Here is a 23,014-nt window from a genome sequence, read left to right on the forward strand (position 1 = left end):
AATCATGGCTGTGTTGTCCCAGGCAATGTACTAAAAAGCAAATGTTTGTAACATGACTTTATCAGACAGAGGGAAAATAAATTAGATCTGAAACCTGAATTACACACTTATACATACTCTTAAAAGTTCTTTTCTGCCCAGTTAGTTTCAGTGAGGGTTCTTGATTGAATCTAGTTACCTGTACGCAGTAAGTTAGACACCATCTACAGCTGACAGTTCTGCCTGGGAGCTCTCTGTGTGCCCCACGGAGCAGAGGGAGCAGGAGCAGGCTGTCCTCCAGACAGCACCCTGGGGAACACAGTGACAGGAACTTGGCCATTGTTAAGGGATCACAGGCACAGATAGCCAAGAGAGGGTGTGCTTCCCTGCTCTACAGATTCTGTGGCTGAAATAACCTGAGAAGGAATGTGGTAGTACTGGGTAATTACTGAGAGAGGAATGTGTCTGGGACTTCAAAGGCAGCTTCTAGGGTGCTACAGAATATATTCTATAAATGAGTGATGAAAGTGATGGAGCTGCAGGTTTGACTGGCTGGTGAATCATTCATTTTTAGTTTCGAGTTAGAAATACTGAGCCTTTCATTTTCTGAACAGAAACATTCATTTGGTAACAATCTCTTATTCTGCATCATGTTAACTGTTAGCAGGTAGCCACCAATAGCATGAATTGAACTAATTGATGAATAACCAATTAAAATCCACATGTAGTCTTTTACATGTCAGTCTACATATATACAATTCCAGGTGCTTCTGTTAAGTAGCCAGGGAAACATTCAAACCCTCTCTCTTCAGAGGAGTTTACCAGCTCCTGTAGATGCATGTTCTCTTTATTAGTGTAAACAAGTGAAATTTGGAACAGCTTCAGTTTGCATACACTGATTTACATTTATTCTCATTGTGGCCTTTGTGCATCAACATGTAAACATCTTGCCCATCCCTCACAATCAATAGCCCCCACTAAAACAATTGTACAGCACAGTTTGATTTGCTCTGAATTGCATGGCTTCCTGCAGTAAAACACTTTAAACTTTTGTTTAAAAAAAAAAGTACAACTTAAAAAAAAAAAAAAAGGAGGTTCTTTTTAAAAAAATAATTTTTGGTAGCTTGTGTTGGAAGCAAATAACTTTTGAAATAAATTTAGGCACAGTCTGGTAAAGTAGCTGCCAGAATGAGTGGAAGGAGGTCTCTCACTTGTCTCGCATGAGAACCATTTCTGTCAGGTGCACCAGGGCCTCTCTCTCGGGGGACGGCCGCAGCTTGCGGATCTCGCGCGTGGCGGCGTGGCAGTAGCGCTGGGCGAGGTAGGTCGTTTGCTGCACACCATCACTCTGAGGGAAGGAGACAGAGAGAAAATGAACTGATCAGCCTCCTCCTGCCTTCTGCCTCTTCCAGTCACAGGAGGAAGTTTTAATAACAGTAAGTACCCTAATACGTTATATTCCAGCAGGGAAAGGAAGAGGATTCATTCTGTAATCAGGAAAGGCCACCTACCTACCCCAAACTGTCAAAGTACTGAAACTCATCCAGGCTAAAACAGCAACTCCTCCATTACAAAACAGCACTGGTATTAATAACAAAGTAGAAACTAATGGTTTATCCCTTCCCCTCCTGCCCTAAACAGAGATGTACAAAACCCCCATGCTATTCTGAAAAATAGGTAATAATTTTGCACAGACCATTATTCAGTCTTTTTAGACCAGAGTAATTTAAAACTGGTATAGGGTGTGCACTGCAGTTACACGACTGACTGGAAATTACATGCCCCTTATACCAGCTGCTGAATACGGCTATGTCTCAGCTGGAGGAACTGAGTTCATGCATGAGCTTTTTACTTATTATGTGGATTTTATGCTGTTGGAGGGAAAAAAAAAAATTAGGTTCTTCAATACCTAGCATTTCTGCTAAAACACTGTGCCAGTAGGAGTGCTGAGGAGTTCTGACTTGGCATTGTATGTTGCATGCTACTCAGCAGGTATTTACCAATGCAGCCCTGCTATTTTACTTGGGAGGCAATGAATTTCAGACTGAGCAGCAGGGACAGCAGAAATATTTGGTATCAGTCTTACCTGCAACACGTATTTCCATGCACGTTCAACATCTCCTGGCTTACTGAATCTCCTCATTATCATAGCATTCATTTCTGGAAACTAAGCACAAAGGGAGAAGGGTTTGTACTTGCTTTTGAGTTGTTTTTCATGTAGGTGCCTGCCGTGCTAAGGTCAGAACACCACTAAAGTGCAGCCTTCTTCTCCTGTCACTGTTGTTGTTACAGGTATAGCTTTAGGTTTGTACTTGCAGTCTGTACAGGACTACAGTATAGCAGAGCCCTAGCATTTAAAACTTAACCTGGCTCTGCTGGCTGTAGCCAGTTGGTAGCAGAAGTCAGCACCTGCCATTTGATCACGTTAAGCAGATGTTCCAGTGTGGTAACTTCTGATGTGGCTACTGCCTGGTGTATAATCTGCATCAGATATTCCAGCACAGATGATGGTTAATGCTGGCACTCCTAAAAGAAGCACCTCTGCCCCCACACGTACAAAAGAACTCAGGATGTTTGTTATTGCAATATTGTACAGTTCAACTTGTAAAATCCCCTCATGGTAACACTGGCTGTTGCATTGTCTTGCATTTTCCATTGTGCTGGTATTTTATATACACAGATTTTTTTTTAAGTAAGAGAAGAATGGTGACTATAAGGTATTTTGTTTTAGAGTCAAACAAAGATTATTTTATTGCCGTATGCTTGTAAACAATGATCTGCTTTCCCTGAACACCTTTCCTGCAACTGCAGCTTTATAACCACGTTCAGGTACAAACATGTAGCACCCATCAGTGCTGTGACATTGTCCTATTACTCATAGGCCTTAAGAGATGCATTCAGGAGCTCAGTGATGACTCATACTTTATCTAAAAGAAGAAAGTCATGGCATTTTCTAGATCCTATCTTCCTTCCCAGGTAATGACAATTTAATTGTAGTGTTCATACAATCAGTTTTCATATTATTCATATTTACAGTTATATAGGATGCATATGGGATCGCTTTTTCTATTTAAACACTAAAGGACATGAAAATGCCCAAACTTTTAAGGCAGAGCTGTTATTAGCAATTTTGCATATTTAGTGGGCAGCACATCAGCATTTAATAGGAATGCTTTTAATAAACATTCTTCAGCTGTACTTGTTTAACAGGCACTTTATAAATAGCATACACTAGTGTATTTCCTTAAAAAACAAATGGGGTGTTTTTTTTTTACTGAGAGAACTAACTTTAAATACTGAATAAATAGGTACTATAGCAAGGTAAACATTTTTTTTCTTCTTAATATTCTAATGCACAAAGGTGTATTTCAGAGGGAGGGGAGAGGATAGAAGAAAAGGCATCTGTCACTGAAGATCCAGAGCACACTAAAAACTAACAAATGTTTGTCAGGAAGATCATTCCAGGAGTACCAGCTACATGAAAGGATAGCAGCAATACTAATCTGAAAAGACAGCCTATGATTAATAATTACACTTTGGACTGTCTTCAAGTCCTGGCTCGTGCATTTTTTTCTCAGACACAAATATATGAAATATCTTTTATTAGCATCACAAGTGTCTGTTAGAGCTCCACATTTTTAGCACTCATGCTTTGTTTATGTATCAGTTAAGTCTGTAGTGCTGTTCTTCCAGTGTCTTGAAAACAGCAGGATATTTACAGCAAAGAAGCCTTCTGGTTAATGCAGAAAACTTTGTAAGATGGTCATTATCTCTCAATGCAAAAATGTACACTTTCCATCTATCAAAGATATAAATGAGGAAAAGCATTTAAAAGTGGCCTACAAAGAACAAGATTTTAAAATAGGACTTAGAGATTTTTTTTATTTCTATATTATGAACTAATTTATCTTGTAAAGCTAATTAAAAGACACATGAAGTTCAAAGTCAGAGACAGACAACCCAAACAAATTAGTAATTAATAGTTTTAATTTAAAAATTGGAATATTCAACACCCACAAGACAATCAATGTCACCCATTCTCTGCCAAAATTGGGTATTTGCAACCTGTCTTGTTTCCTTCTGCACATGGCTTTATCACACACAAAACCAGTTTTACAGCTCCATCCTCCATCTCTACCTGAGTGCCTCACTGTTCTTTGGACAGCTCCAATTGCTGATGACACAATTCTGATATAATGATTCAAGAACATGTTTGTGAATCCCCCAGATGAGTATGGGGAGACACTGAGGACACAGAGAAGGTTCTTCTCAATATGCATTCATCTACTTTGTCAGTTGGCTGATACTCTGTGCTCCTGTCTTTTCTGAGATACAGATCCTTGTAAATGCCCAAAGGATAAGGAAGCAAACAGATGTGTATGCTCCACCTCCCCCCACAACAGGCTCTTTTAGAGAGGGAAGTAAATGTCAAAATTGTTGGGTACTTTTAAAATGATTTAAACCTTTTCCCATGTCAAGCTCTAAGCAATTCCATTGAGAGCTCATAGACGAGAGCTCTGCTGGAACTAACTGTGCCAGTTTTTGTATCACACTGTGCAGCCTGGTAGGAAGGACTGCTTTTTAAGTCCCAAATCTGCTTGCCTCTGGTGAACAAGACACTGGAGCAAGGAATTAAAATAGTTTCTTTCCTGTTTATGGATTAGCATCAATTTTAATGTTTTTTTTCATGCTGCTTACACTTCTGTTTTCATTTTGCTCCTCCAAATAATTTTTAAGGTGCCGAAAATCTTGACCAATTTTAAGCTTGTTTGTTTTATTTATGACACTCCCTTTTATCCAACCTTCAGACAGGAAACCTGCTCATGTTTGTAAATGGATAATACTTGAGGACAAAGAGATGAAAAGATCAAATCCAATAAATAAAGGTACCCACCTAAAGGCAAGGCAGGGATTTCAATTCTTGGCCCCAGATGGATAGAAAGCCCAGAACAAGACAAAAAAGCCTACATACAGTCAAGCCTGGGAAGAAGATGTCTCGGGAGAAAACACAAGCAAGAAGCTACTTAGGAATAACCTACACAAAATGTGCTAAAGCTCTCTGAATACCTACAAGAGCCTAACAGTAAGTAGTTGTGCAGGAAGGTGTTTCTCATAACTTGTGTGTGCACAGAATCCATCTGATATTGAACACACTGATTTGTCACATGTGCCCAGGCCACTCTCATCACTGACACGGGAGATTTGATGCATTTCAGCTGGTGCTGTGAGGAGTACTTTACACTTTTTATTTCGAGCAAACGGCTTCCTGCTGACTTACCTGTCGACAAGCAAATAGGACAGGGCCTGTGGCTAATCCAAGCTTGAGATCTGCTGCTGTTGGTTTCCCCAGATGGTCAGCACATGATGTAAAATCCAGCACATCATCTATCAACTAAAAAAATAGACATACAGATCATTTAAAATTTCTTTTTTAAGTATCAGAGCTAAATACAGAATAATCCTTGTTAAGACAAGATTTCTAGGAAGGATTAAGACAGACACTTTGATTTCTAAAGCACTTTGGAGAAGTTTAGATTTTAGATTCCATTTAGTTCAACAAAAACACTACCTGAAAAGCTATGCCAACGTTTTTTCCATACTGGTATGCAATCTCATGAACTTTCGGATCAGGGCAGCCTAAAATTGAAACCTGAAAAGATAAAAACCCCAAGTAAATAGAAAGCTTTAGTTAGCATCCACTTTTAGACCCTGACCATAGGTGTGACACAGCCAGCACAGACTGGAGGGATCTGGGAAAGGCAAAAAAAAGCAGACTCTGGCACATTCTGGCTTATCTCAGTTCATGGAGACACACAATTAGCCAACCTTACTAGAAAACAAGGCTGAACAGCAGTGCAGTATTAAAACTACATTCACATCTGCAAAGAGATTAGCTTCATTAAATATTTATCAGGCTTAGAAATAGCCATGCAAGGATAAAGAGAGAAGACATGTGGATGCACTTTACATGCAGGGTGGTAGTCATGTGCAGTCCAGTGATGGGGAAATTAAACTAATACATACATAAAGCAGCCAGGGGATAATTGGAGGTCAGACAACAGATAAATGGACATTAAATGTCTCATGAAATATCACAAAGCTGGATATGTTGAACCCAGTACAGTAGGGGCAGTTGACATAAGGATGATTATTTTTAAGGTGATGTTAACTGTATCTGACTTGCTCAGGAAGATGACTTGGATTAGCTTGCAGGCAAAGGTACTGAGGGATAATTAGTGGCAAAGAAAAGACAGCAAATGAAGAAAGCACACTCAAGCTCACAAAGGTATCACTAAACTTAGATAAACAAAACATTTTACTACTTGGGAGACAGAAATTTTGCTGAATAAACTCCACAAAACTAAAATACAGGATATTCACTAAGGTTTGAAAATTAATATCTTGCCTCAAAGTAAGGGCATTTTTGCATTTATGTACTGACTATACATTTTGCAAAATGAGGTTGGTTAAATACTCAGATTTATTTCAACCTTCAATAAACCAATTAGAACAGTGAACAAAAATCCACCCTGGTTTATTGCAGGCATTCCAAATCTGTTGTGACCAATGCAAGGTGTGAAGATACATTTTACTTAAGACTAAAAACATATGCTAGGAAAACACAATATAAAAATAAGTATGTGTGTGTGTCTGTTTGTGTATGTATGTATATGCATTCCTCTTTAAGACTGTGTAAGGTAGGATCATAAAAAAACCCCTCCAAACCCAAAACCAACCCCAAACTAAAAGCAAGTCCAGCAGTAGCTTTGAAAGTGAACATGAAGATGGAAATAAGAAAAACATTATATCCTAATAAATGTGATGCACCTTGCATAAAATGAGAGATGATTTCATGCAGCAGTGCACTTCCTATCTGAGCATCAGAACACTTTCCAGTCATAACCTGCATCTGTAGATAATAACTAAACCCCAGAGGAATCTGGATAACTGAGAAATTAGCAGCATCATTTACTTAGAAGAGGAAGACAGTATAGCAGGAAAATAATGCTCTTTATCTCTAATAATCATACAGAGTCCTGAAGGCATTGAACAGAGTGACTGCAAATACGAGATATTTAAATAGATGTTGCTAGGGACTATAAAAGTACAACATTTTGCCTTTTTATCCTCCTTTTGATGTTTGTCTCTTAAATAGCAGTATTTGCCCAAAGACCTAATATCTATTGCTGTACCATGCAAACTTTTGGTTGCTTCTGTAAAATAAATCACATAACACCAGCACAGCAGGGGGACTGCATCCACCCTGTTCCAATGAAATCCTTACCTACCTCCACATTTTATTCCACGTGGAGGATTAAAACACATAATTCAGTGACAAAATCCTGGTTAATGGCAAAGAGTAGCTGGCAGAGGGTGGGAGGAAGTGTTGTATAAAGAAAAGAACTTCCTCATTTAACCTGAAAGGTCAGTTCTTGTTCACAGACAAAAACAAAATTAAAAATTCAGGAGATTTGTTTTGCCAGTCATCCTCAAGTGAGCAACCCTCTGACCACGACCACATAATAAACCTGCAATTGTGTTGTGTCTATCAGGGAGTTCCTTCAGGATGCAATTTCTCAAACTGCTCTTGTAGATTGTTGCCCCCAGCTGGACGCTGGCCGGGCTGCAGCCAGGCAGCCTGTCACTCCCATATGGAGTTTAACTGAGCTGTGCTGGGATAATACCCACATTTGCAAATACAAGTCAGGATAACCAAGTCAATACAGTGATGTGTGTTTAAATTATAAAACTCCCCCTCTGAAAACAGCCTAAAGCTCCCCAAATAGGTATGACTGGTTCATGACAAATTTAATCCTGCAAGAATTCAGGCCTGTCCTCCACTAAATCAAGATGAAAAATCCTTCCTAATACCAAATGGCACAAATTCTTTTGAAAAGTTCTTTGAATCTAGCTAAGCAGGACAATCTCCTTGGTGTTATTTCAAACACACTTTTTGCAATAAAAAAGTTGTTTCTGTTATGTTTCTGAGAGCCTATAAACCAATTTTGCCTCTTTACTGAATTTCCCATCCATAAAATACATCATCAGCTCTGGGTAGATACATCCTGCTCTGATATTTAATATGTGGCAATATAGCAGCCGGAGTTGAAAGCATTTGCACATCTCTACCAGTGCTCTGTAGGCCCGAGAGGAAAACCCACTGCTGGGCCAGAATATTGTTGAATAAACACTACAAGAGATGTTTGTTCTTGTAGTCCTAGATTTGTGGACTCCATGGAAAGAAAAAGGCTGTAGAATCTTCCCCTTTTCCAGCCATTCTCCTCCATGCCCATCTCCAGAAGTAAGGCTACTGCCTTCTCATTCCTGGCTCACCCACCACTGTTCTTCTAGACAGAAGTGTTCCTCTTTCCAGGAGAACCACAGAATAGTTTAGGTTGGAAGGAAACTCTGAAAGTCATCTGCTCAAAGGAGAGCTTACTTCACAGTTCAATCAGGTTTCTCAGAGCTGCGTCCAGTTGATTTCTGAGTATCTCCAAGGATGTAAAATCTCACACACTGTCTCAGCTACTTGTTGCAATGTTTGAACAACCTCATAGAGAAATGTTTCCTCAAACCTAATTGAACTTTTCCACAGTACAACTGGTCCTTTCACTACACATTTCTCCATCCTCTCTATGCCCTCCAATTACAAGCTGGAGACAGCAGGAGGATTCCCCCTTTGTCTTCCCTACTCCAGACTCAAATCAGCTCTTGGCACATCATTTGCTCCAGCCTCTGCCCTCATGGTGGCCCTTCACTGAACTGCCTGCAGAGTGCCCATGGGTGTCCTGTATGCGGTCTCACAGCCACTGCCCTGGATGTGCTGCTGCACTGGCAGTGATGCCCCCTCCCCATGCTCGTCCTCCACTGCTGCCAGGAGTGCCACCGACTTCTCCTGGCTCCTCAAACCCTCCTGGGAACTACTCTTGAGGAAGGGGTGATGAAGGGAGATGTCTTGACTCAAGACAAGGCAGACAACTATCTTGTCCTGAGTCTAAATTTTCATGCATTTGACCTTTCTCACGTGATTAATATTTTAACAGGTTAATCAAGTACTTATATATGTAGACTTGTACTTTTCCGTAGAAAAGATTATCTGCCTGAATATATGTGATAAATCTTTTTCACAGCACAAGAAATACCCCCAAAGGACTTACTGTATTTTAAATAGTAAGCAAGGAGGTTTACTAGCTGACCATAATATCTGATAGCGCTGTGTTATTACCCTACATCTGCCATTGGACATTATTGCAGCCTGCAGGTCTAGTTGGTTTAGGGGGATTCAGTTCTGCCGGTGGGGGTCAGAGGTCTTACTCTCCCAGGCACCAGTTCCACATGGTGGTAGGGTTTTTTGATGGAGCCCTGTGCACACACCAAACTAGCAACTGGCTAGAGCAGGAGCTCACAGGAAGCTCTTCAGACTACTGGTTTCTTCAGTCCCCTCCACAGCCCTGCCTTACACAAGAAGGCACAAGCTTCCTCTCGATATGGAAATCAAGAACCTCTAGTGCACCCTTACACTCAAAGCAAGCACAATTTAATCCCTCATCTGAAAGTATACCATGCAAAATATAAACAGCCTTATGAGGCTCAGGAATTCACATTACAGCAGGGTTTAAAAAAGACAGAAAACCTGCTCAGGTTATTTTGTTATCTCCAGCTGGCCTCCAGCTGATGACTAAACAGAAATTCCACTTCAGCTTTATTGTTTCTGAATTCTTGAACTGAAGTCACCTCATGTTTCTCTGAAAAATGCCTTGCAGTAACTAAGGCTTCAATGACTCTGGGCCATCTGCTACTGCTTCCTTTTAAATACACTTTGATTAAAACTTTGGTAACATTCCCCCATGCAGAACTATTGTAGAAAAACTGGAGACTTGGATGGCTCTTAACATCTTGAAGAGAATGTTCTCTCCCTAAGTCCTAACTTAAAGAATTTGATTTAAATGCAGTAATGCTTTGGTGGTACAGAATGTATCAATTACAGTGTATGTCTTGTTTAGAGGAGTATTGTATTCTTTTTTGCAAGAATACTCTTCCATTTCTAAAGCATGGCACTGTGAAATTATAAGGTGCCACCTGAACTTGTCTACCATCTTCTTTCTAGTTAACACTTGTATTTTATTTAACCACAGCAATAAATCAGGTTTTCCTATCATTAACAAGAACAGAACTGCTTCTAAAACCCATAGTCTGTCCTCTTAGTTTTGTCCCTGAAAACTAGATATGAATATTCTTGATTCCCTAACCAAATTTCCTCTCAAGACAGAACTGATGGTCCTGCTTATCATTTTTGCTACAGAAAACAGAACTCCCTTCTGATTTCATTTCTTCAGTAGCCAAAGCAATCAAAACGAAAATATCTCAACACCCACATGCAACCAAAAAAACCCACCAAATCCCCCCACCAAAAAAAAAAAAAAAAATCCCCTTTAACTGCTATCAAGAGAGCTCTCCTAATCCATGCAGAAAGAAACTGAGGGAAATATACATATTCAACTCACTGGTACTACTTGCAGCAATAAGGATTTGCCATGAAGAGAGATCTTCTCTCTCAGTTTTCCTTTCTAACACAAATTTTACAGCATATAAAATTCCAGCAATTCAGCAATGGAACAACTCAGACCAGCCACTAGAAGAAAAGCAGCCAAACGCCCCCTTGACCAGGATCATAGCCTCAGTCTTGAGGGAAGTGCTTAAATCCTTAATTCTTGCAAGTCATGAAAAGGAAAAAGCTTAAATTAGCACATTTGTAGGAAGAATCTACCCAACGGGAATGTGATTTCTTCCAACTGCAAAGATTTTTCTAGGCAGACTGTCAAAATGAATATTAAAACTTGGGTATGTTTTTTCTGAGGTAGCAGAACAATGTGATGCTCTTTACTAGTCCAGGTGCCTACTGATATAAAACAAGATTTGCAAAAGAAAATTGTCAGGGTCATATTGCCATTATTATGAGTGATAATCCAGCAGACTTTATTTTTTTCCTCCAACTAGAATAAAAGGTATTTTCCTTCCCCTGAAATCCATGTGTCTCATTCTATGTGATCATTTTGATAAAAGCAATTTTCATCTGCTGTCTGTTGCACGAATGTACCAGTTCCCTGAAAACAAAGGAAGATGATTAACACTAGCACTAAAACTTGTTTCCTCCCACTGTTACTACTTAAGGTCTCACTCAGCACCAATGAGTAGGGCCAGATGTCAAAGAAGATTTAAAATCAAATTATAGGCTCAAAAGTGATCAACTGAGTTTAAAACCACTACCTCAAAGTTCCAGAATTTCATAAATTGATGATTGCCACTGTTATTGTTATTTGAACCTTATTTTGATTCAATTGAGAATAACAATAAATCTGTGTATAAATAAAAAACCGAAAGAAAAAGTGAAAACCAATATTGGAGGCTACACAGCTGAACTGTGATAAAATTCACAGTCTTAAACCCATTCTCATTCTGGCAGAATACCATTTCAAGGTTTTGCTTTGGAGGGTCTCCAGAGCAAACAGCAATACTATTTGAGCTGTGAAGCTTACAGTATGGTATGTTAACTTCAGAAGAGACAGACGTACATACTGCTTTACAACTGTTTGCTATCAGACTCGCCGTCTTCTTAAAAGTCTTCTCGAGGTAGTGAGCAAATCTCTCATTCTCGTTTTCCTTGGAACCCAGCTGGAGGAATTCACCTAAAAAGTTGCACAGATGGGAGGTTTTGTTTGTGTGTTTACAGCTTAGGCAAGCAAATGGGAAGATAAAAATAGGAAAAAACCTTACCACGCACCAGATCTTCAATCACCTGAGTTAGAACAGAGACGATAGTGGTATTTCCAATTCGTGCTAAAGCTACAGAAGCAGCTGAGAGGATGAAGTCGCCAGCTAGAACAGCCTAACAACAACAACAAAAAGGTGATCCCCTAAGTCTTTTCCTGTGTTACTACAGACCATACAATTCCCTTTATTTGTCAGATCTACACATATTACATAACTTTCCTACATAAAGCACGAATATCTAATTTTAAGAGCAAAAAAACCATATAACCAAATATTGAAATCTGAGTAATTTTTGAATCCCTATCATATAGTACTGGTTATATTTTTCTGTATAAGCACTGTCTCCCCTGTATGCAGTATGTGTTTGTTCATGAAGTTTTTTTGAACATTAGTTTTCTGTTTGAACATTAGTTCTCTATTAGTTCTCTCTCTTGTGGCTGTTACACAATGTGAACTCTGAATTGCTCCAAGTTCCTTCCTTGCATTTTCTGGTGAAGACCTTTCTTGTAATGCTCTGTGAAGAAAACACCAATTTAAAAAAAAAAATTCCTACTGACTGAAAACATTTTTGTGTTCACCACTGAATCAGCATTCAGGATGAGGCACAGGTTTAAAGTATTTCAACAGCACTGCAAGAGTTCTCTGCTGTTGTGCAGAGAATGGCACAGGGAATGCAAAATCAGTAATAATCACAGAATGGGCCAGGTTGGAAGGGGCCACAGTCATCCAGACAAACCTCCCTGCTCAAGCAGGGTCATCCCAGAGCACATGGCACAGGACTGTATAAATATGATTCTTGAATCTCTCCAGTGAGGGAGACGCCAAAGCTTCTCTGGGCAATCCGTTCACATTCAGGTGGAACTTCTGTGCATCAGTTTTTGTCCTCTGCCTCTTGTCCTATTACTTGAGAAGAGCCTGGATCCATCTTCTTGACACTGCTTTCAGACACTTATGATAAAGGCCCCTCTCAGTTGTCTCTTCTGGAGGCTGAACCGGCCCAACACTAACACACTTCAACCATTCATTATCTAATGCTTCCAACAGTTCAGTAAAGGAAGACACATTTGTCTCACCCACAAACTGTGCACGCCTCTTCATATGTTTTCTGACATATTCCAAAACCTAGCTATAGTAACGTTACAAACCTCTAAGTATTTGTGCTCTGCTGAAATTCAAAGGCAAGTCTTGCACGTATTAGCAAACTCACTTTCCTCTCTCCCCAGATTTGATTAAGTGTCCTTTTTCCTCTGCGAGAATTTGCATCATCAATAACATCATCATGAACTAGACTGGCTGTATGGATCATCTCAGCAATTATGGCCACAGAGCGCTGGCTTGCCTGCACCTCCCTAAAATGAAAAAAACAAGAACTGTCAAATAATTAAATCAATTATATATCCTGCAATACACTACAAAATCTCTATCAAAAAACAAATAAAAAATGATCCTCTAAAAACAGCCATCACAGCTTTTTCTGACAGCTGGTCTGATCCCTTCTTTCAAACCTGGAATTAGGAAGACAAGATGAAGTAAGATAATATTAGTACAGTTAAGTGCAAAGGGATGAGTCCATTCTCATTAGGCCTATTTCTACATTGCTGAATAAGCAGAACTGCAAAACTCCTGTATTATTGACTTTAATCCCTCTAAATCCAGGCTGCAATAAATAGCAACAGCACCAAGGATGCTTGTCTCCAAGACTGAAGTCTGGAAAACAGCAGAGAAAAGAATGCCAGGTAGCTTTGTAGATGAGTTTTAAGTTTTCCTTATCTCTGTTGCTCTACATGTAATAAACTTGTTTGTGGCATCACAAACTCTCTACAGCTGGATAACTCTACTCCAATGAGCTGGAGAGATCAGAAGAAACAGAAACCTGCATTCTACATTTGAAAGACATAATTCATGGATCTTATCTTTATCTTACCTGATTACCTTAAAACCCCAGAGGTTCTTCAGAAACCTGAAGAATTAACTAGAATTCTACTGCAATCGCTTTAGGACTGTAACCACCAACTACCTAACACTTACTGGAACTCAGCCTTTGGGAAGATCTAACACTGATGATTCAACTCTCAGTAGGTCACACTACATTTTTTTAAAAAAACTAGGTGAAAAGAAAGTAAAGGAAGAACACAGAAGCAATTATCTAGAGAAATAAACTGGCAAAAAACACATAAAAGAGCCAACCCAGCTCACACAAAGGACCCTTAGTATCCAGCTTCCACTGTCATCTCCTGGTATTTTTCTGTTTTCATCATGGGTTACATGCAGGATCCCAGAAATGGCTATCCCAGTCAGCCTTGCCTCATAGGTGTAACAAGTCCACATGAACATTTAAAATACCCCACACACAAAACAATAACACAAAAAACCCAAAACCCACAACACAAGAAAGAAACTACTTCTGATATATAAATACTGTACTTCTGGTATACAGACAACAGAGAAAATCATACTATTTTACAGAAAAACAGAAAAAGAAACAGAAGATAATTGCAGCTCAGCTAAGGGAATTTAAAGCTTTCCTGCACTGCCTATGTCCTTTAAAATGTAGTGATTAATCATAAAATGAAAGAACATATTGCAGTCTGCTGACATAACACTGCATTCTGACACCTACCTCAATACACAATTCTGCACTGCTGTCAGTGGGAGTTCTATGTCCTGAACAATAGCAGGATGAATGGGTAGCACATAGGCTGTGAAAATATGGCTTTTACACCACAGAAAATAAGAGCTGGAAACCTTCATGGTTGTTTGGAGGCAAGTCTTAATGTGGACTAGTGATTTAATCAAATGCTAGTTCAGTGTAAATAGTTTTCCACAACAAACTACTCTTACATAGTAGGAGAAAACTTACCTTCAAAAAACTGTAAAGATCTCCAGCCTCTTTCATGCACTGTTCTCCTTTTGGGGATTCCCTTTTTCATTAATTATGTCAGCAGACTGGACTTCCTGCTCGGAAGCAGCAGTAAATGGCAACACTCACTAACACACTGAAATATTTCAGTAGTATGAAGACAGAATAAAACCAGTTACTTCAAAAGCCAGTTCAGAAGAGCTCTGCATTATACTCTATCTTATCTCTGACAATGACTAAAAATGGCATAGCAATGTTCATGGTTCATGGTTTCCAGACTGTTGTATCTAATGTGACAATTTAATCTGAAGGAGTTTTTAAACTATTATTTCCACAAAGTCTCAAGCAAGGTTCCTCCCACTGTTGGCAAAAAAAAAAGTTCTGCAGTAGTTTCATACATGCATCTTGTGAGACTAATTCTAGATCAGAGCATGCCTACTTTTAGGGGAAAAGACAAAAAGCCCAGGATCCTTCTCATCCCCTGCCATTTTTCATTCAGCTTCTCCTGCAAAACAAAAGTAAAAAGTGGCAGTAACTCAATAGTTAATAGACCCCCACAAATCCAGTAAGTGGAAAGATGCCACTTTTAGGTCATTCCCAAAGTAAAGATGCCCTGAGGTTATGTATATTTACAGATCTTTATACAACTAATCATGCTCTGTTTTTCAGTAGGTCCCCCTGCATGATTCAGTGATAAGGTTTTACAGATCTACTGTACCCTCTGATGTTTTTCATTACAGAATTTGTTTCATGAACACTGAACAAGCCAAGGTGGACCATACAGGTTAAGAAACCCGAAGTACCTCCCTCCAAATATCCCTGTCCAAAACCAAAACAAACAAAAAACAAACAACCAAAACCACCCAACAGCAGTGAGGGGAGAACTCAAAACCACACAAACCAATATTTGCCTTCTCCAACAAAAAGCCTGGAGGCAACGTGTTTGCCAGTAAGTAAATATTGCCAGTTTAAGGACAGGAAATGAGCATAAGAGCTTGCAAAATTTTTGTGCTATGGCCAAAGTTCTTCAAGCATCTTTCTCCTGCTAAGGCCCTGTCACTGAAAGAAGCAACCATCTCAGAAACAGAGTCTGTGACACAGAAGGGCACTGCAAACTAGGGGAAGCACAGAGAAAATATGTGCTAACACCAGAGAAAACTGCAGAGCAGCTGACACCCCGGGCTTTTGACAAGGATGGTTTGGAGGAGCGAAACAAAAGGGAACTAAGGTTGTTGGCAGGTTCTATCTTTAGAAAACAGTCCATCGAGTTTAGCCATGCCATTTTATTTGTTTCTCACCCTGATAAATATATTTCCCTCTCCTCACCTCCTGCCCCAAACTTTTGTGCTTGCTGTTTTACCTATTATCTTTGTACTTCTTTGGCCCTCTCTTATTTGCCTCTCTGTTTTTGGTTGTAGGAAAAGAAATAAAACTCTCATTTGCAAACACCTTTGGAGAATACAGGAACAGTAGGTCCTGTCAGGCTAAGTGATAATTCTGTGAAGTTCTTCACACAGGTATGTGAACAAGCAGCAGTGGATGTGTGAAATTGAGGGTTTGCATGACCCCAGGTTAACATATTTACAATTCTTACTCTCACACAAAGCAAAGTTGCTATCAATAAGCAAAAAGCCACTGCCCAAGGGTCTTAGAGACTCAGAGGGTAGGACTTAGGACACTTGGAACTTAAAGAGAAAAGAAACAACACACTTCAATCATTTATCTTTTAGGTAGCAATTCAGATAATTTTTTATACAACTGTAATTTTCTTTATTATGACCACAATAAAGTGACCTCACACTAGAAAAACAGTTAACCTGCTGAGGGTATAGTAAATACCTCACGTCATTCAAACATAAACATAAATGATCAATGTCACCTAACCTGCAGGCAGAGCCACCTGGCCATTCCATTCTCCTGAGAAATCTCAGCTATTCTAGAGGGACTCTGTGAAGAGAAGGAGCTCTCTTGGGACTGCCTTGTAAGATCAGGACCTGTAGCCTTCCTAAACTGTTATTTTAACAACCAAATAAGGAAAATATTTGGTTGTTATTTTAACAACCAAATAAAAACCTTTTATACCAAAATTGCGCAAAAGAAGAAAAGAAAATGAAAAAGCAGGCAAAATCATGCTGGGTCCAGCAAGTTATATTACAGTTGAGAATAGCAGCAAGATGGTACAGAAACTGAACATCAGCAATACAAACCCCAGAGGGAAAGGTAAATAAAAATGCTAGGGATGAACAGTACAGGATATTGGCTCACACTACAAACCTACAGATACTGAGGTCAGTTTCTTCAATTACACATGTGGGAACCAAAGCCTCAACAAAGGAAAAGCCTGAGATAAGAATCAGTATTAACTGAGGAAAAGAATGATAAAATGCTTCAAGGGAAATGACAAATTGAAAGTGGAAAAATGCTTTTAAAAAAATGGGAGAAGCAGAATGTAACGCAAGTATTTTTCCCCTCAGGTTTGTAGAAGAGTAGCAGAGTTAAAAATATGCAGTGTTACTTCTCTACATACACAATTTTCTTCACAAACATAAAGAAATTGGAGTTGGAAGAACAATTTGCCACCTGGAGACAATGTTTCTTTAAGAAAGAACAATAATGAATCAATCACAGTACCAATGTGAACTGAAGTAAATGTATACCCAGAGCAAGTAAGACAGCCTGCTTCAAGCAGCTTAAAGGCAAAGGAGAAGAAAATGCCCATAAAACTTTATCAACTCACAGGAACTGGGTAGCCAGAGTACAAATGTAAATTCCTTTTGCAAGGCCATGGCAACCCTCAGAAGCATTGGTCACCATGCACGAACCAACAAGCAGTACAATGAAGACTTGTATCAACATACGGGATATTTCATTACAATCACAGGCTTGGAAAAATTGGCACAGAGCACCTGACAGGAAGGTAAATACCCTGAGATTTCATTCCATTCCTTTGCTGAAACACTTCTGTTCTTGCCACTCATAATTTCATTCTAAAAGCACCATGACAAAGATGGTGACTCAGCCTGGCTTGTACTAGAACATTCAGATTATTGACGAGGCTTTTTAAACACTGAACATATTTTGGAGGTGCTGATGAGAACCACAACAGATGTACAAACACTGCCAAATGACACAGGCATCTAGAAATCAGAGGACTTATGCTGAGGGCTGGCTACTGCAAAGCAAACACTTGCCCTGGGCATATGCAGCACTTTCTTACTGGCACAGGGCAGGTATCAAAACTGGTTGTGACAGTTTTGAGACAGCAAAACATGTGGACAAGAATATGTCCACAAACATATACATATGCCAAAAGACAGCAAATATGCTTTGAGCATACAGGCAAATTCAGTCTTTCTACTGCTACCTCTCTTTGATTCACTGCTCAACTCCCACACTGTCTGACATCAGTTCCAGCCTTCTCAGTACTGCACACGATTTTGTTCATAAGCTGTCATGCTACACACTAGAATGAGGTAAAACTATTTCTACCATCATTTTGATTCCAAAGATTCTCCAAAATCTCACTGTCCCTGTTGTTAAAAGTCTCCTCCTAAATATCCATTCTCTTAGAAACATAATGCTTTGTCTTAAGCAGCTCTTTCACCCTGTTCCTGATAAATTTGTAGACCACAAGTCTTCAATCTTCATGATTATCTTTGCAATCCATCCCTGAAGCCAGCTGGACTTAACTTACTTTGAGCACAAGGATCAGACAAGCTGATGATTTCAGGAAGTGTGATATACACCCCCATAGCTGAACTGGATGGCTGATGCATGCTAGGATATCTTTGAGGTTTTTCATAACAAAGGTGGTTGCAAACCACACTGGGGTTATGCCCTAATGGGACATCTAAGACCCTACAAGCTCAAGCAGAAAGTTTTGGTTTACTGTGCTTCCTTACATTTCACCATAGATGGATGATCATCAAGAATGATTCTGCCATCAAAAAGTGCCATCCTCATGCTCCTGTTTTTCATGTCAAGATCATTCATGAAAATATTAAGCCAGTCAGTGGCAAAAGGCATCCCTGAGGATTTTCACAACCAATATTGTTCCTTTTGCTATCTCAGAGTCAATGACAAGAAGCAGTCCTGAACTGACAACAGAATCTGGCTGAAGCCAAGGTCAGTAGTCCTGGATGATTTTTCCTAAAACAAGGGAAACTGGCACACACAGGAAAGGATGCTGCCAGCTCAGTTTTTCCTTCAAGATTGTATTCACAAAGCAGGGGGTACAAGGTGGAGGGTGCTATCCACACAACAAAATACATGCCATGCTCTGAGGTAGTAATCAAGTCCAACAAGGCATTAAACTAATCCTACAGAGAGAAAACGGTGCAAGAGCTCAGAGAAATCCTTTAAGACCGACAAATTAGTCTAGAAGCACTTCTGGAGAGAGACCAAAGATTATCTGCTTGAAATTCCATACAAGGCAAGACTGGAAGCATAGCTGGAAGGCAGAGAACATTCCAGCCAACATCCTTCCTCGAAATGCAAACATAGCAGTTGACAGGAACGTGTGGAGTGAAGCATTTGCAACGAGCCAGACTCAGGAGTGATACAGAATACAGGCCAAGCATGATCTTCTGCTCAGTTAAAACTGCTTTCAAGTGACTTGGAGATCATAAGGATTACACCAGACTAACTAGCTTAGAATCTTACATAAAGTGTAGAAACTTGCCACTAGAGGGTGGGGGGAAAAAACTCTTACTGTTTTCAAAATTTTACAGCTTTGAATATAATCATACCACTTCTTCAATAGCTTTTCTGCATAATTACTAAAAAAAATCTATGACGGTCTCTTCTCACAGCAAACTTCTTACCTAGAGTTTAATAGGAACAGCAGTGGTTACAAATGAAAATTACTTAATGATATTTATATAGTTTCAAAGAGTATTAAAGGTTCAAATAAAGCATTTATGCAAGAAGGTAAAATTGACTAAAAGCCTTACAAATATCTTAATTCAGCAACATTATTTATCCACCCTGATTACAAGCGCAGTATAGTCCATGATTTAACACATGGAAATATGTAATAAACCCAGAGGTTCCTTTTGTACTGACACTGACAAAAATACAGCTTCAAGATGGAACTTACATTCAGGTTTTACTGAGGAGCATTTTATTTTCATACAGTATTTTTCAGAAACACAAGAATGATAACTTTCAAGCATGATGTGTGTATCTGAAAGTGACCAACTCACTTGGAATTATTATGGTGAATGTTGCAAGCCCGAGCCATTAGCACCACAATCATTGGTCGAAAGGCCTTTCCCTTCCCATCAAAGTAATAATCACACATTTCCTTAAGTTCTGCTGCAGAGACCAGCAATTCCTATAAAAAGGACAAGAGCATTTTAGCATAGAAGTCACAAAGTCAGCCCGTTTGGTGTAGGTAAAACAGTATGCATGTATAACTTTATTGTTTGCATTCATTCCACCCTGTGTAAGCTCAAGTTGTTTTAAAAATTACTATGAGTAATCTGAAATGTAAATGATGCATTCCAGCACTGCAAATCAGGAGAAAGAATTGCATTCTGGTTCTATAAAGTATGAGAAATATTCCATTTACCTTCAGTTTAATTTTCAGATAGCTGTTCATAAACATACATGACATTATTTCAATAAATATTCTCCAAACTGATGGCTGCTATTAAAAACAATCATCATGACATTCCAGCATAGCCACCAAAATCCCTTACCTTTTTAATATCTTCATAGAGATTCTTCAAGTCTTTTCTACCAAGTTGAAAAGGGTCTTGGTATTTTTCATCACTAATTGTCTTACTGCAGCTGCACCAGTGGGATATACTTGTATGATGAAACCTGGTGACAGTGTTTTTCAAGAGAGTAGTCTTGTTAGAGGTCAAGTTCCCCTGATTCCCCATACAGAAACATCTGAAAGGATTTCTTTCTCTACCTCTCCCCTCACACCACATTTAACCAAATGGCTAGAATATATGAAGACACCAAAACACTCTTTTTCAGACAGACAGTAAGGTGCAAGGACAGAAAAGCTGTGTATTGATGATCACAAACCTTTGGAACCTGGCAAAGTGCATTTGGCAAACACACACACGCTGCCCTTAACAGATCCCAGATCTGAGACACAGAACACTACCTTGCTCTTGATCTATTCCTTCTGAATACACTATGGATACTGTAGCCTACATTTGGAGATAATGCCTTCACGTCTGGCAACCCAACTATTCTGTTACTTTCTTCCCTCTCATGCAAGCTCCTGAAAAAATATTCCTGACTTAGATTTGGTATTTTTCCTTTGCATACCCAGCTACATAATTAAATCAATACTTCCAGGTAGCGTGATGACTCCACCTGGATGCATTAAGATGCATTTAGTTTAGGAGATTTGTTTGTTTGTTTCCTGGATTCAGAGTTTCTTTTTCTTCTAATGTTTCCTTTTCCAAAGTGAACAGTATGTATTTTCTTGCAACATTCTTGCTTTGCCCATTACTCTCCAGGATAGAGGACTGAGATTCAGACTGAGCACTACCGCAGCCTACACTGGAGTAAATAACCTTATTTTCAAAGTTTACAGCTCAGAAGTGTAACTACCCAGTTCACCCAATAACTATGTCCTTACCACAACACAACAATGTGAATCTCCAACTTACCGCCAAAATATACTACACATTTTTGGAAATGAGAAAGTTGAACTTCTTTGGGTAATGTGACACATCTGCACAAAATAAAACCAGGGATAGTTTATTAGAACTTTAAACTGACAGAAAACATTTGAGTACAAAAAAAAATGTATCCATCACCATTGGTCTATTTCTCCATTTTAACAACCCAGCAGCAAAAGGAGTCTCATAACCACTTCCACACCACATGAGACGAGTGCACACTTCATTAGACACACTGAACTGACTCTTCTACTCTGGAGCATTGGACTTTCTCTCCTTGCAGGCCCAGCCCAGGAGGCTTATCAATTAAATTACCAAAGCTGCTCCAATAAAACCTTGCTTTTGCACTTGAGCAAGGTACAATTTTCAAACATTTCCTGCCTGGCAGATAAATCTGGACTGCACCAGTCAAGGCACAGAGAAAAGGGTGAACTGTTTCAGTAAACTAATAGAAAATCATATCCTTGTTTTCCGCTGAAGCAATTTCAATTCAGCCTGCTGTTAATAATTTACACCTGCCCATCTTCCCTGCTAGATGTCCAGAACTTAACTTCCAAATCTAGCAATCTCTCCAATGATCCCTCCCTGCAGACAGAGCCCAGGAGCGTGGGGAAAGGAAGGCACAGTCCCAGGTCCATGATTCCAGCAGACACAGGCTGAGGAAGGAAGCACAGCTTTTACTCTGCTCCTGGGAGTGCTGCCAGGAAGCACCGAGCCCTGCCCAATGCTGGGCTGTGCCAAACTAAAATCACTGCAATCCACGTGTTCACCTCTGAACTGCCTCTGGAAAAACTCACACGGAAACGTTCAAGGAGACCTGCTGCTCGTGCCTCAGCATCTCCTCATACACGGATTAAAGTCTCTCTCTCCTTGGACAGTGGGAGACAAACAAAAGCACTGTAATGGCTCAAGGGCACTCTTCCATCCTCCCTGCTTACACAAGGCCATGCAAGGAGACAAAGGAAGTCGAGGAGCCCAAACTTATCACAGATCTACAATCCACTGCTGTCTGACTTCAGTGTCCAGCCCTACGGCTGAGACATTCCCAAGCCGCTCTCTCGGACCTCTCACCGCGTTCTGTTGCTAAAAATAGCTGATGTGTCCCTGCTCTCCCTCCAGCGCGGGCAGCACGGCCTCCCTCCTCCACACGCAGCCTGACCCTCTAACAGCGGCTGCTGCGGGATGCTGGACGCGCTCGCCAGAGCACCTTCCCTGTCCCCGGTCAGGACAGCCAGAGCACCTCAGCGAGGCTCACAGCCGCAGCCCGGCCTTGTGAAGAAGCTCCAGACTAAGGCAGTGATTGAACTGCCCCCATTACCACTCACAACGCTATCACACAAACGCCTTCAAAATCTCACACTGAGAACCACTTCCCTACTCCCACCTAGGGCCGGCTCCGAGAGGCTCACACACTGACAGCGCTGAAAACCCCTAATCCGGAATTTAACCTTGCACCGAGAGCGCTCCTGCCCCCAGCAGGACCCCCCGGCAGGGAGCCGCTCCCGGCCGTAGGCTCGGAGCGCCGAAGGCTCGGCGGCCGCGGGTGCCCGCCCGGCCCGGCGCCGCCGCCCCATTCATTGCGCGCCCGCCCGCGCCGCCGCACTCACCGCCGCGCTGGGGGCCGGCGGGGCGCGGGGGCCGGGGCTCGGCACGGAGCCCAGCGGCGGCGCCCGGCGGCACCAGGCGCCGCTCCGCCACCACCACCGCAAGGCCATGGTGTCCCCCTGCCCCGCCGCGCCGGCACCGCCTCCCGGCA

At 40.5% G+C, this 23,014-nt stretch overlaps 1 protein-coding gene across 3 annotated transcripts; it reads right to left on the reverse strand.

The window, feature by feature from the left end:
- Positions 1–808: 808 nt before the first annotated feature.
- On the reverse strand, positions 809–22,999 carry PDSS1 (decaprenyl diphosphate synthase subunit 1). 3 transcript variants are annotated; one of them, XM_072925416.1, is made up of 11 exons: positions 22,866–22,999; positions 21,247–21,311; positions 20,314–20,437; positions 19,816–19,946; positions 12,959–13,100; positions 11,755–11,866; positions 11,557–11,666; positions 5,549–5,629; positions 5,258–5,371; positions 2,066–2,146; positions 809–1,327 (listed from the first exon to the last, which is right to left on the reverse strand). In XM_072925416.1, exons 1-11 carry the CDS (start codon positions 22,971–22,973, stop codon positions 1,187–1,189), a joined length of 1,209 nt encoding a protein of 402 aa, XP_072781517.1. In that variant the 5' UTR covers positions 22,974–22,999; the 3' UTR covers positions 809–1,186. The 3 variants fall into 3 exon arrangements, with proteins under 3 accessions (XP_072781517.1, XP_072781518.1, XP_030120343.1); XM_072925417.1 differs by lacking the exon at positions 22,866–22,999 and adding an exon at positions 21,397–22,616; XM_030264483.4 differs by lacking the exons at positions 19,816–19,946; positions 20,314–20,437; positions 21,247–21,311; positions 22,866–22,999 and adding an exon at positions 14,612–16,642.
- Between the last annotated feature and the right edge of the window lie 15 nt (positions 23,000–23,014).

This window comes from Taeniopygia guttata, chromosome 2, assembly GCF_048771995.1.
Source record: "Taeniopygia guttata chromosome 2, bTaeGut7.mat, whole genome shotgun sequence".
In the NCBI taxonomy this organism is placed as follows: domain Eukaryota; kingdom Metazoa; phylum Chordata; class Aves; order Passeriformes; family Estrildidae; genus Taeniopygia; species Taeniopygia guttata.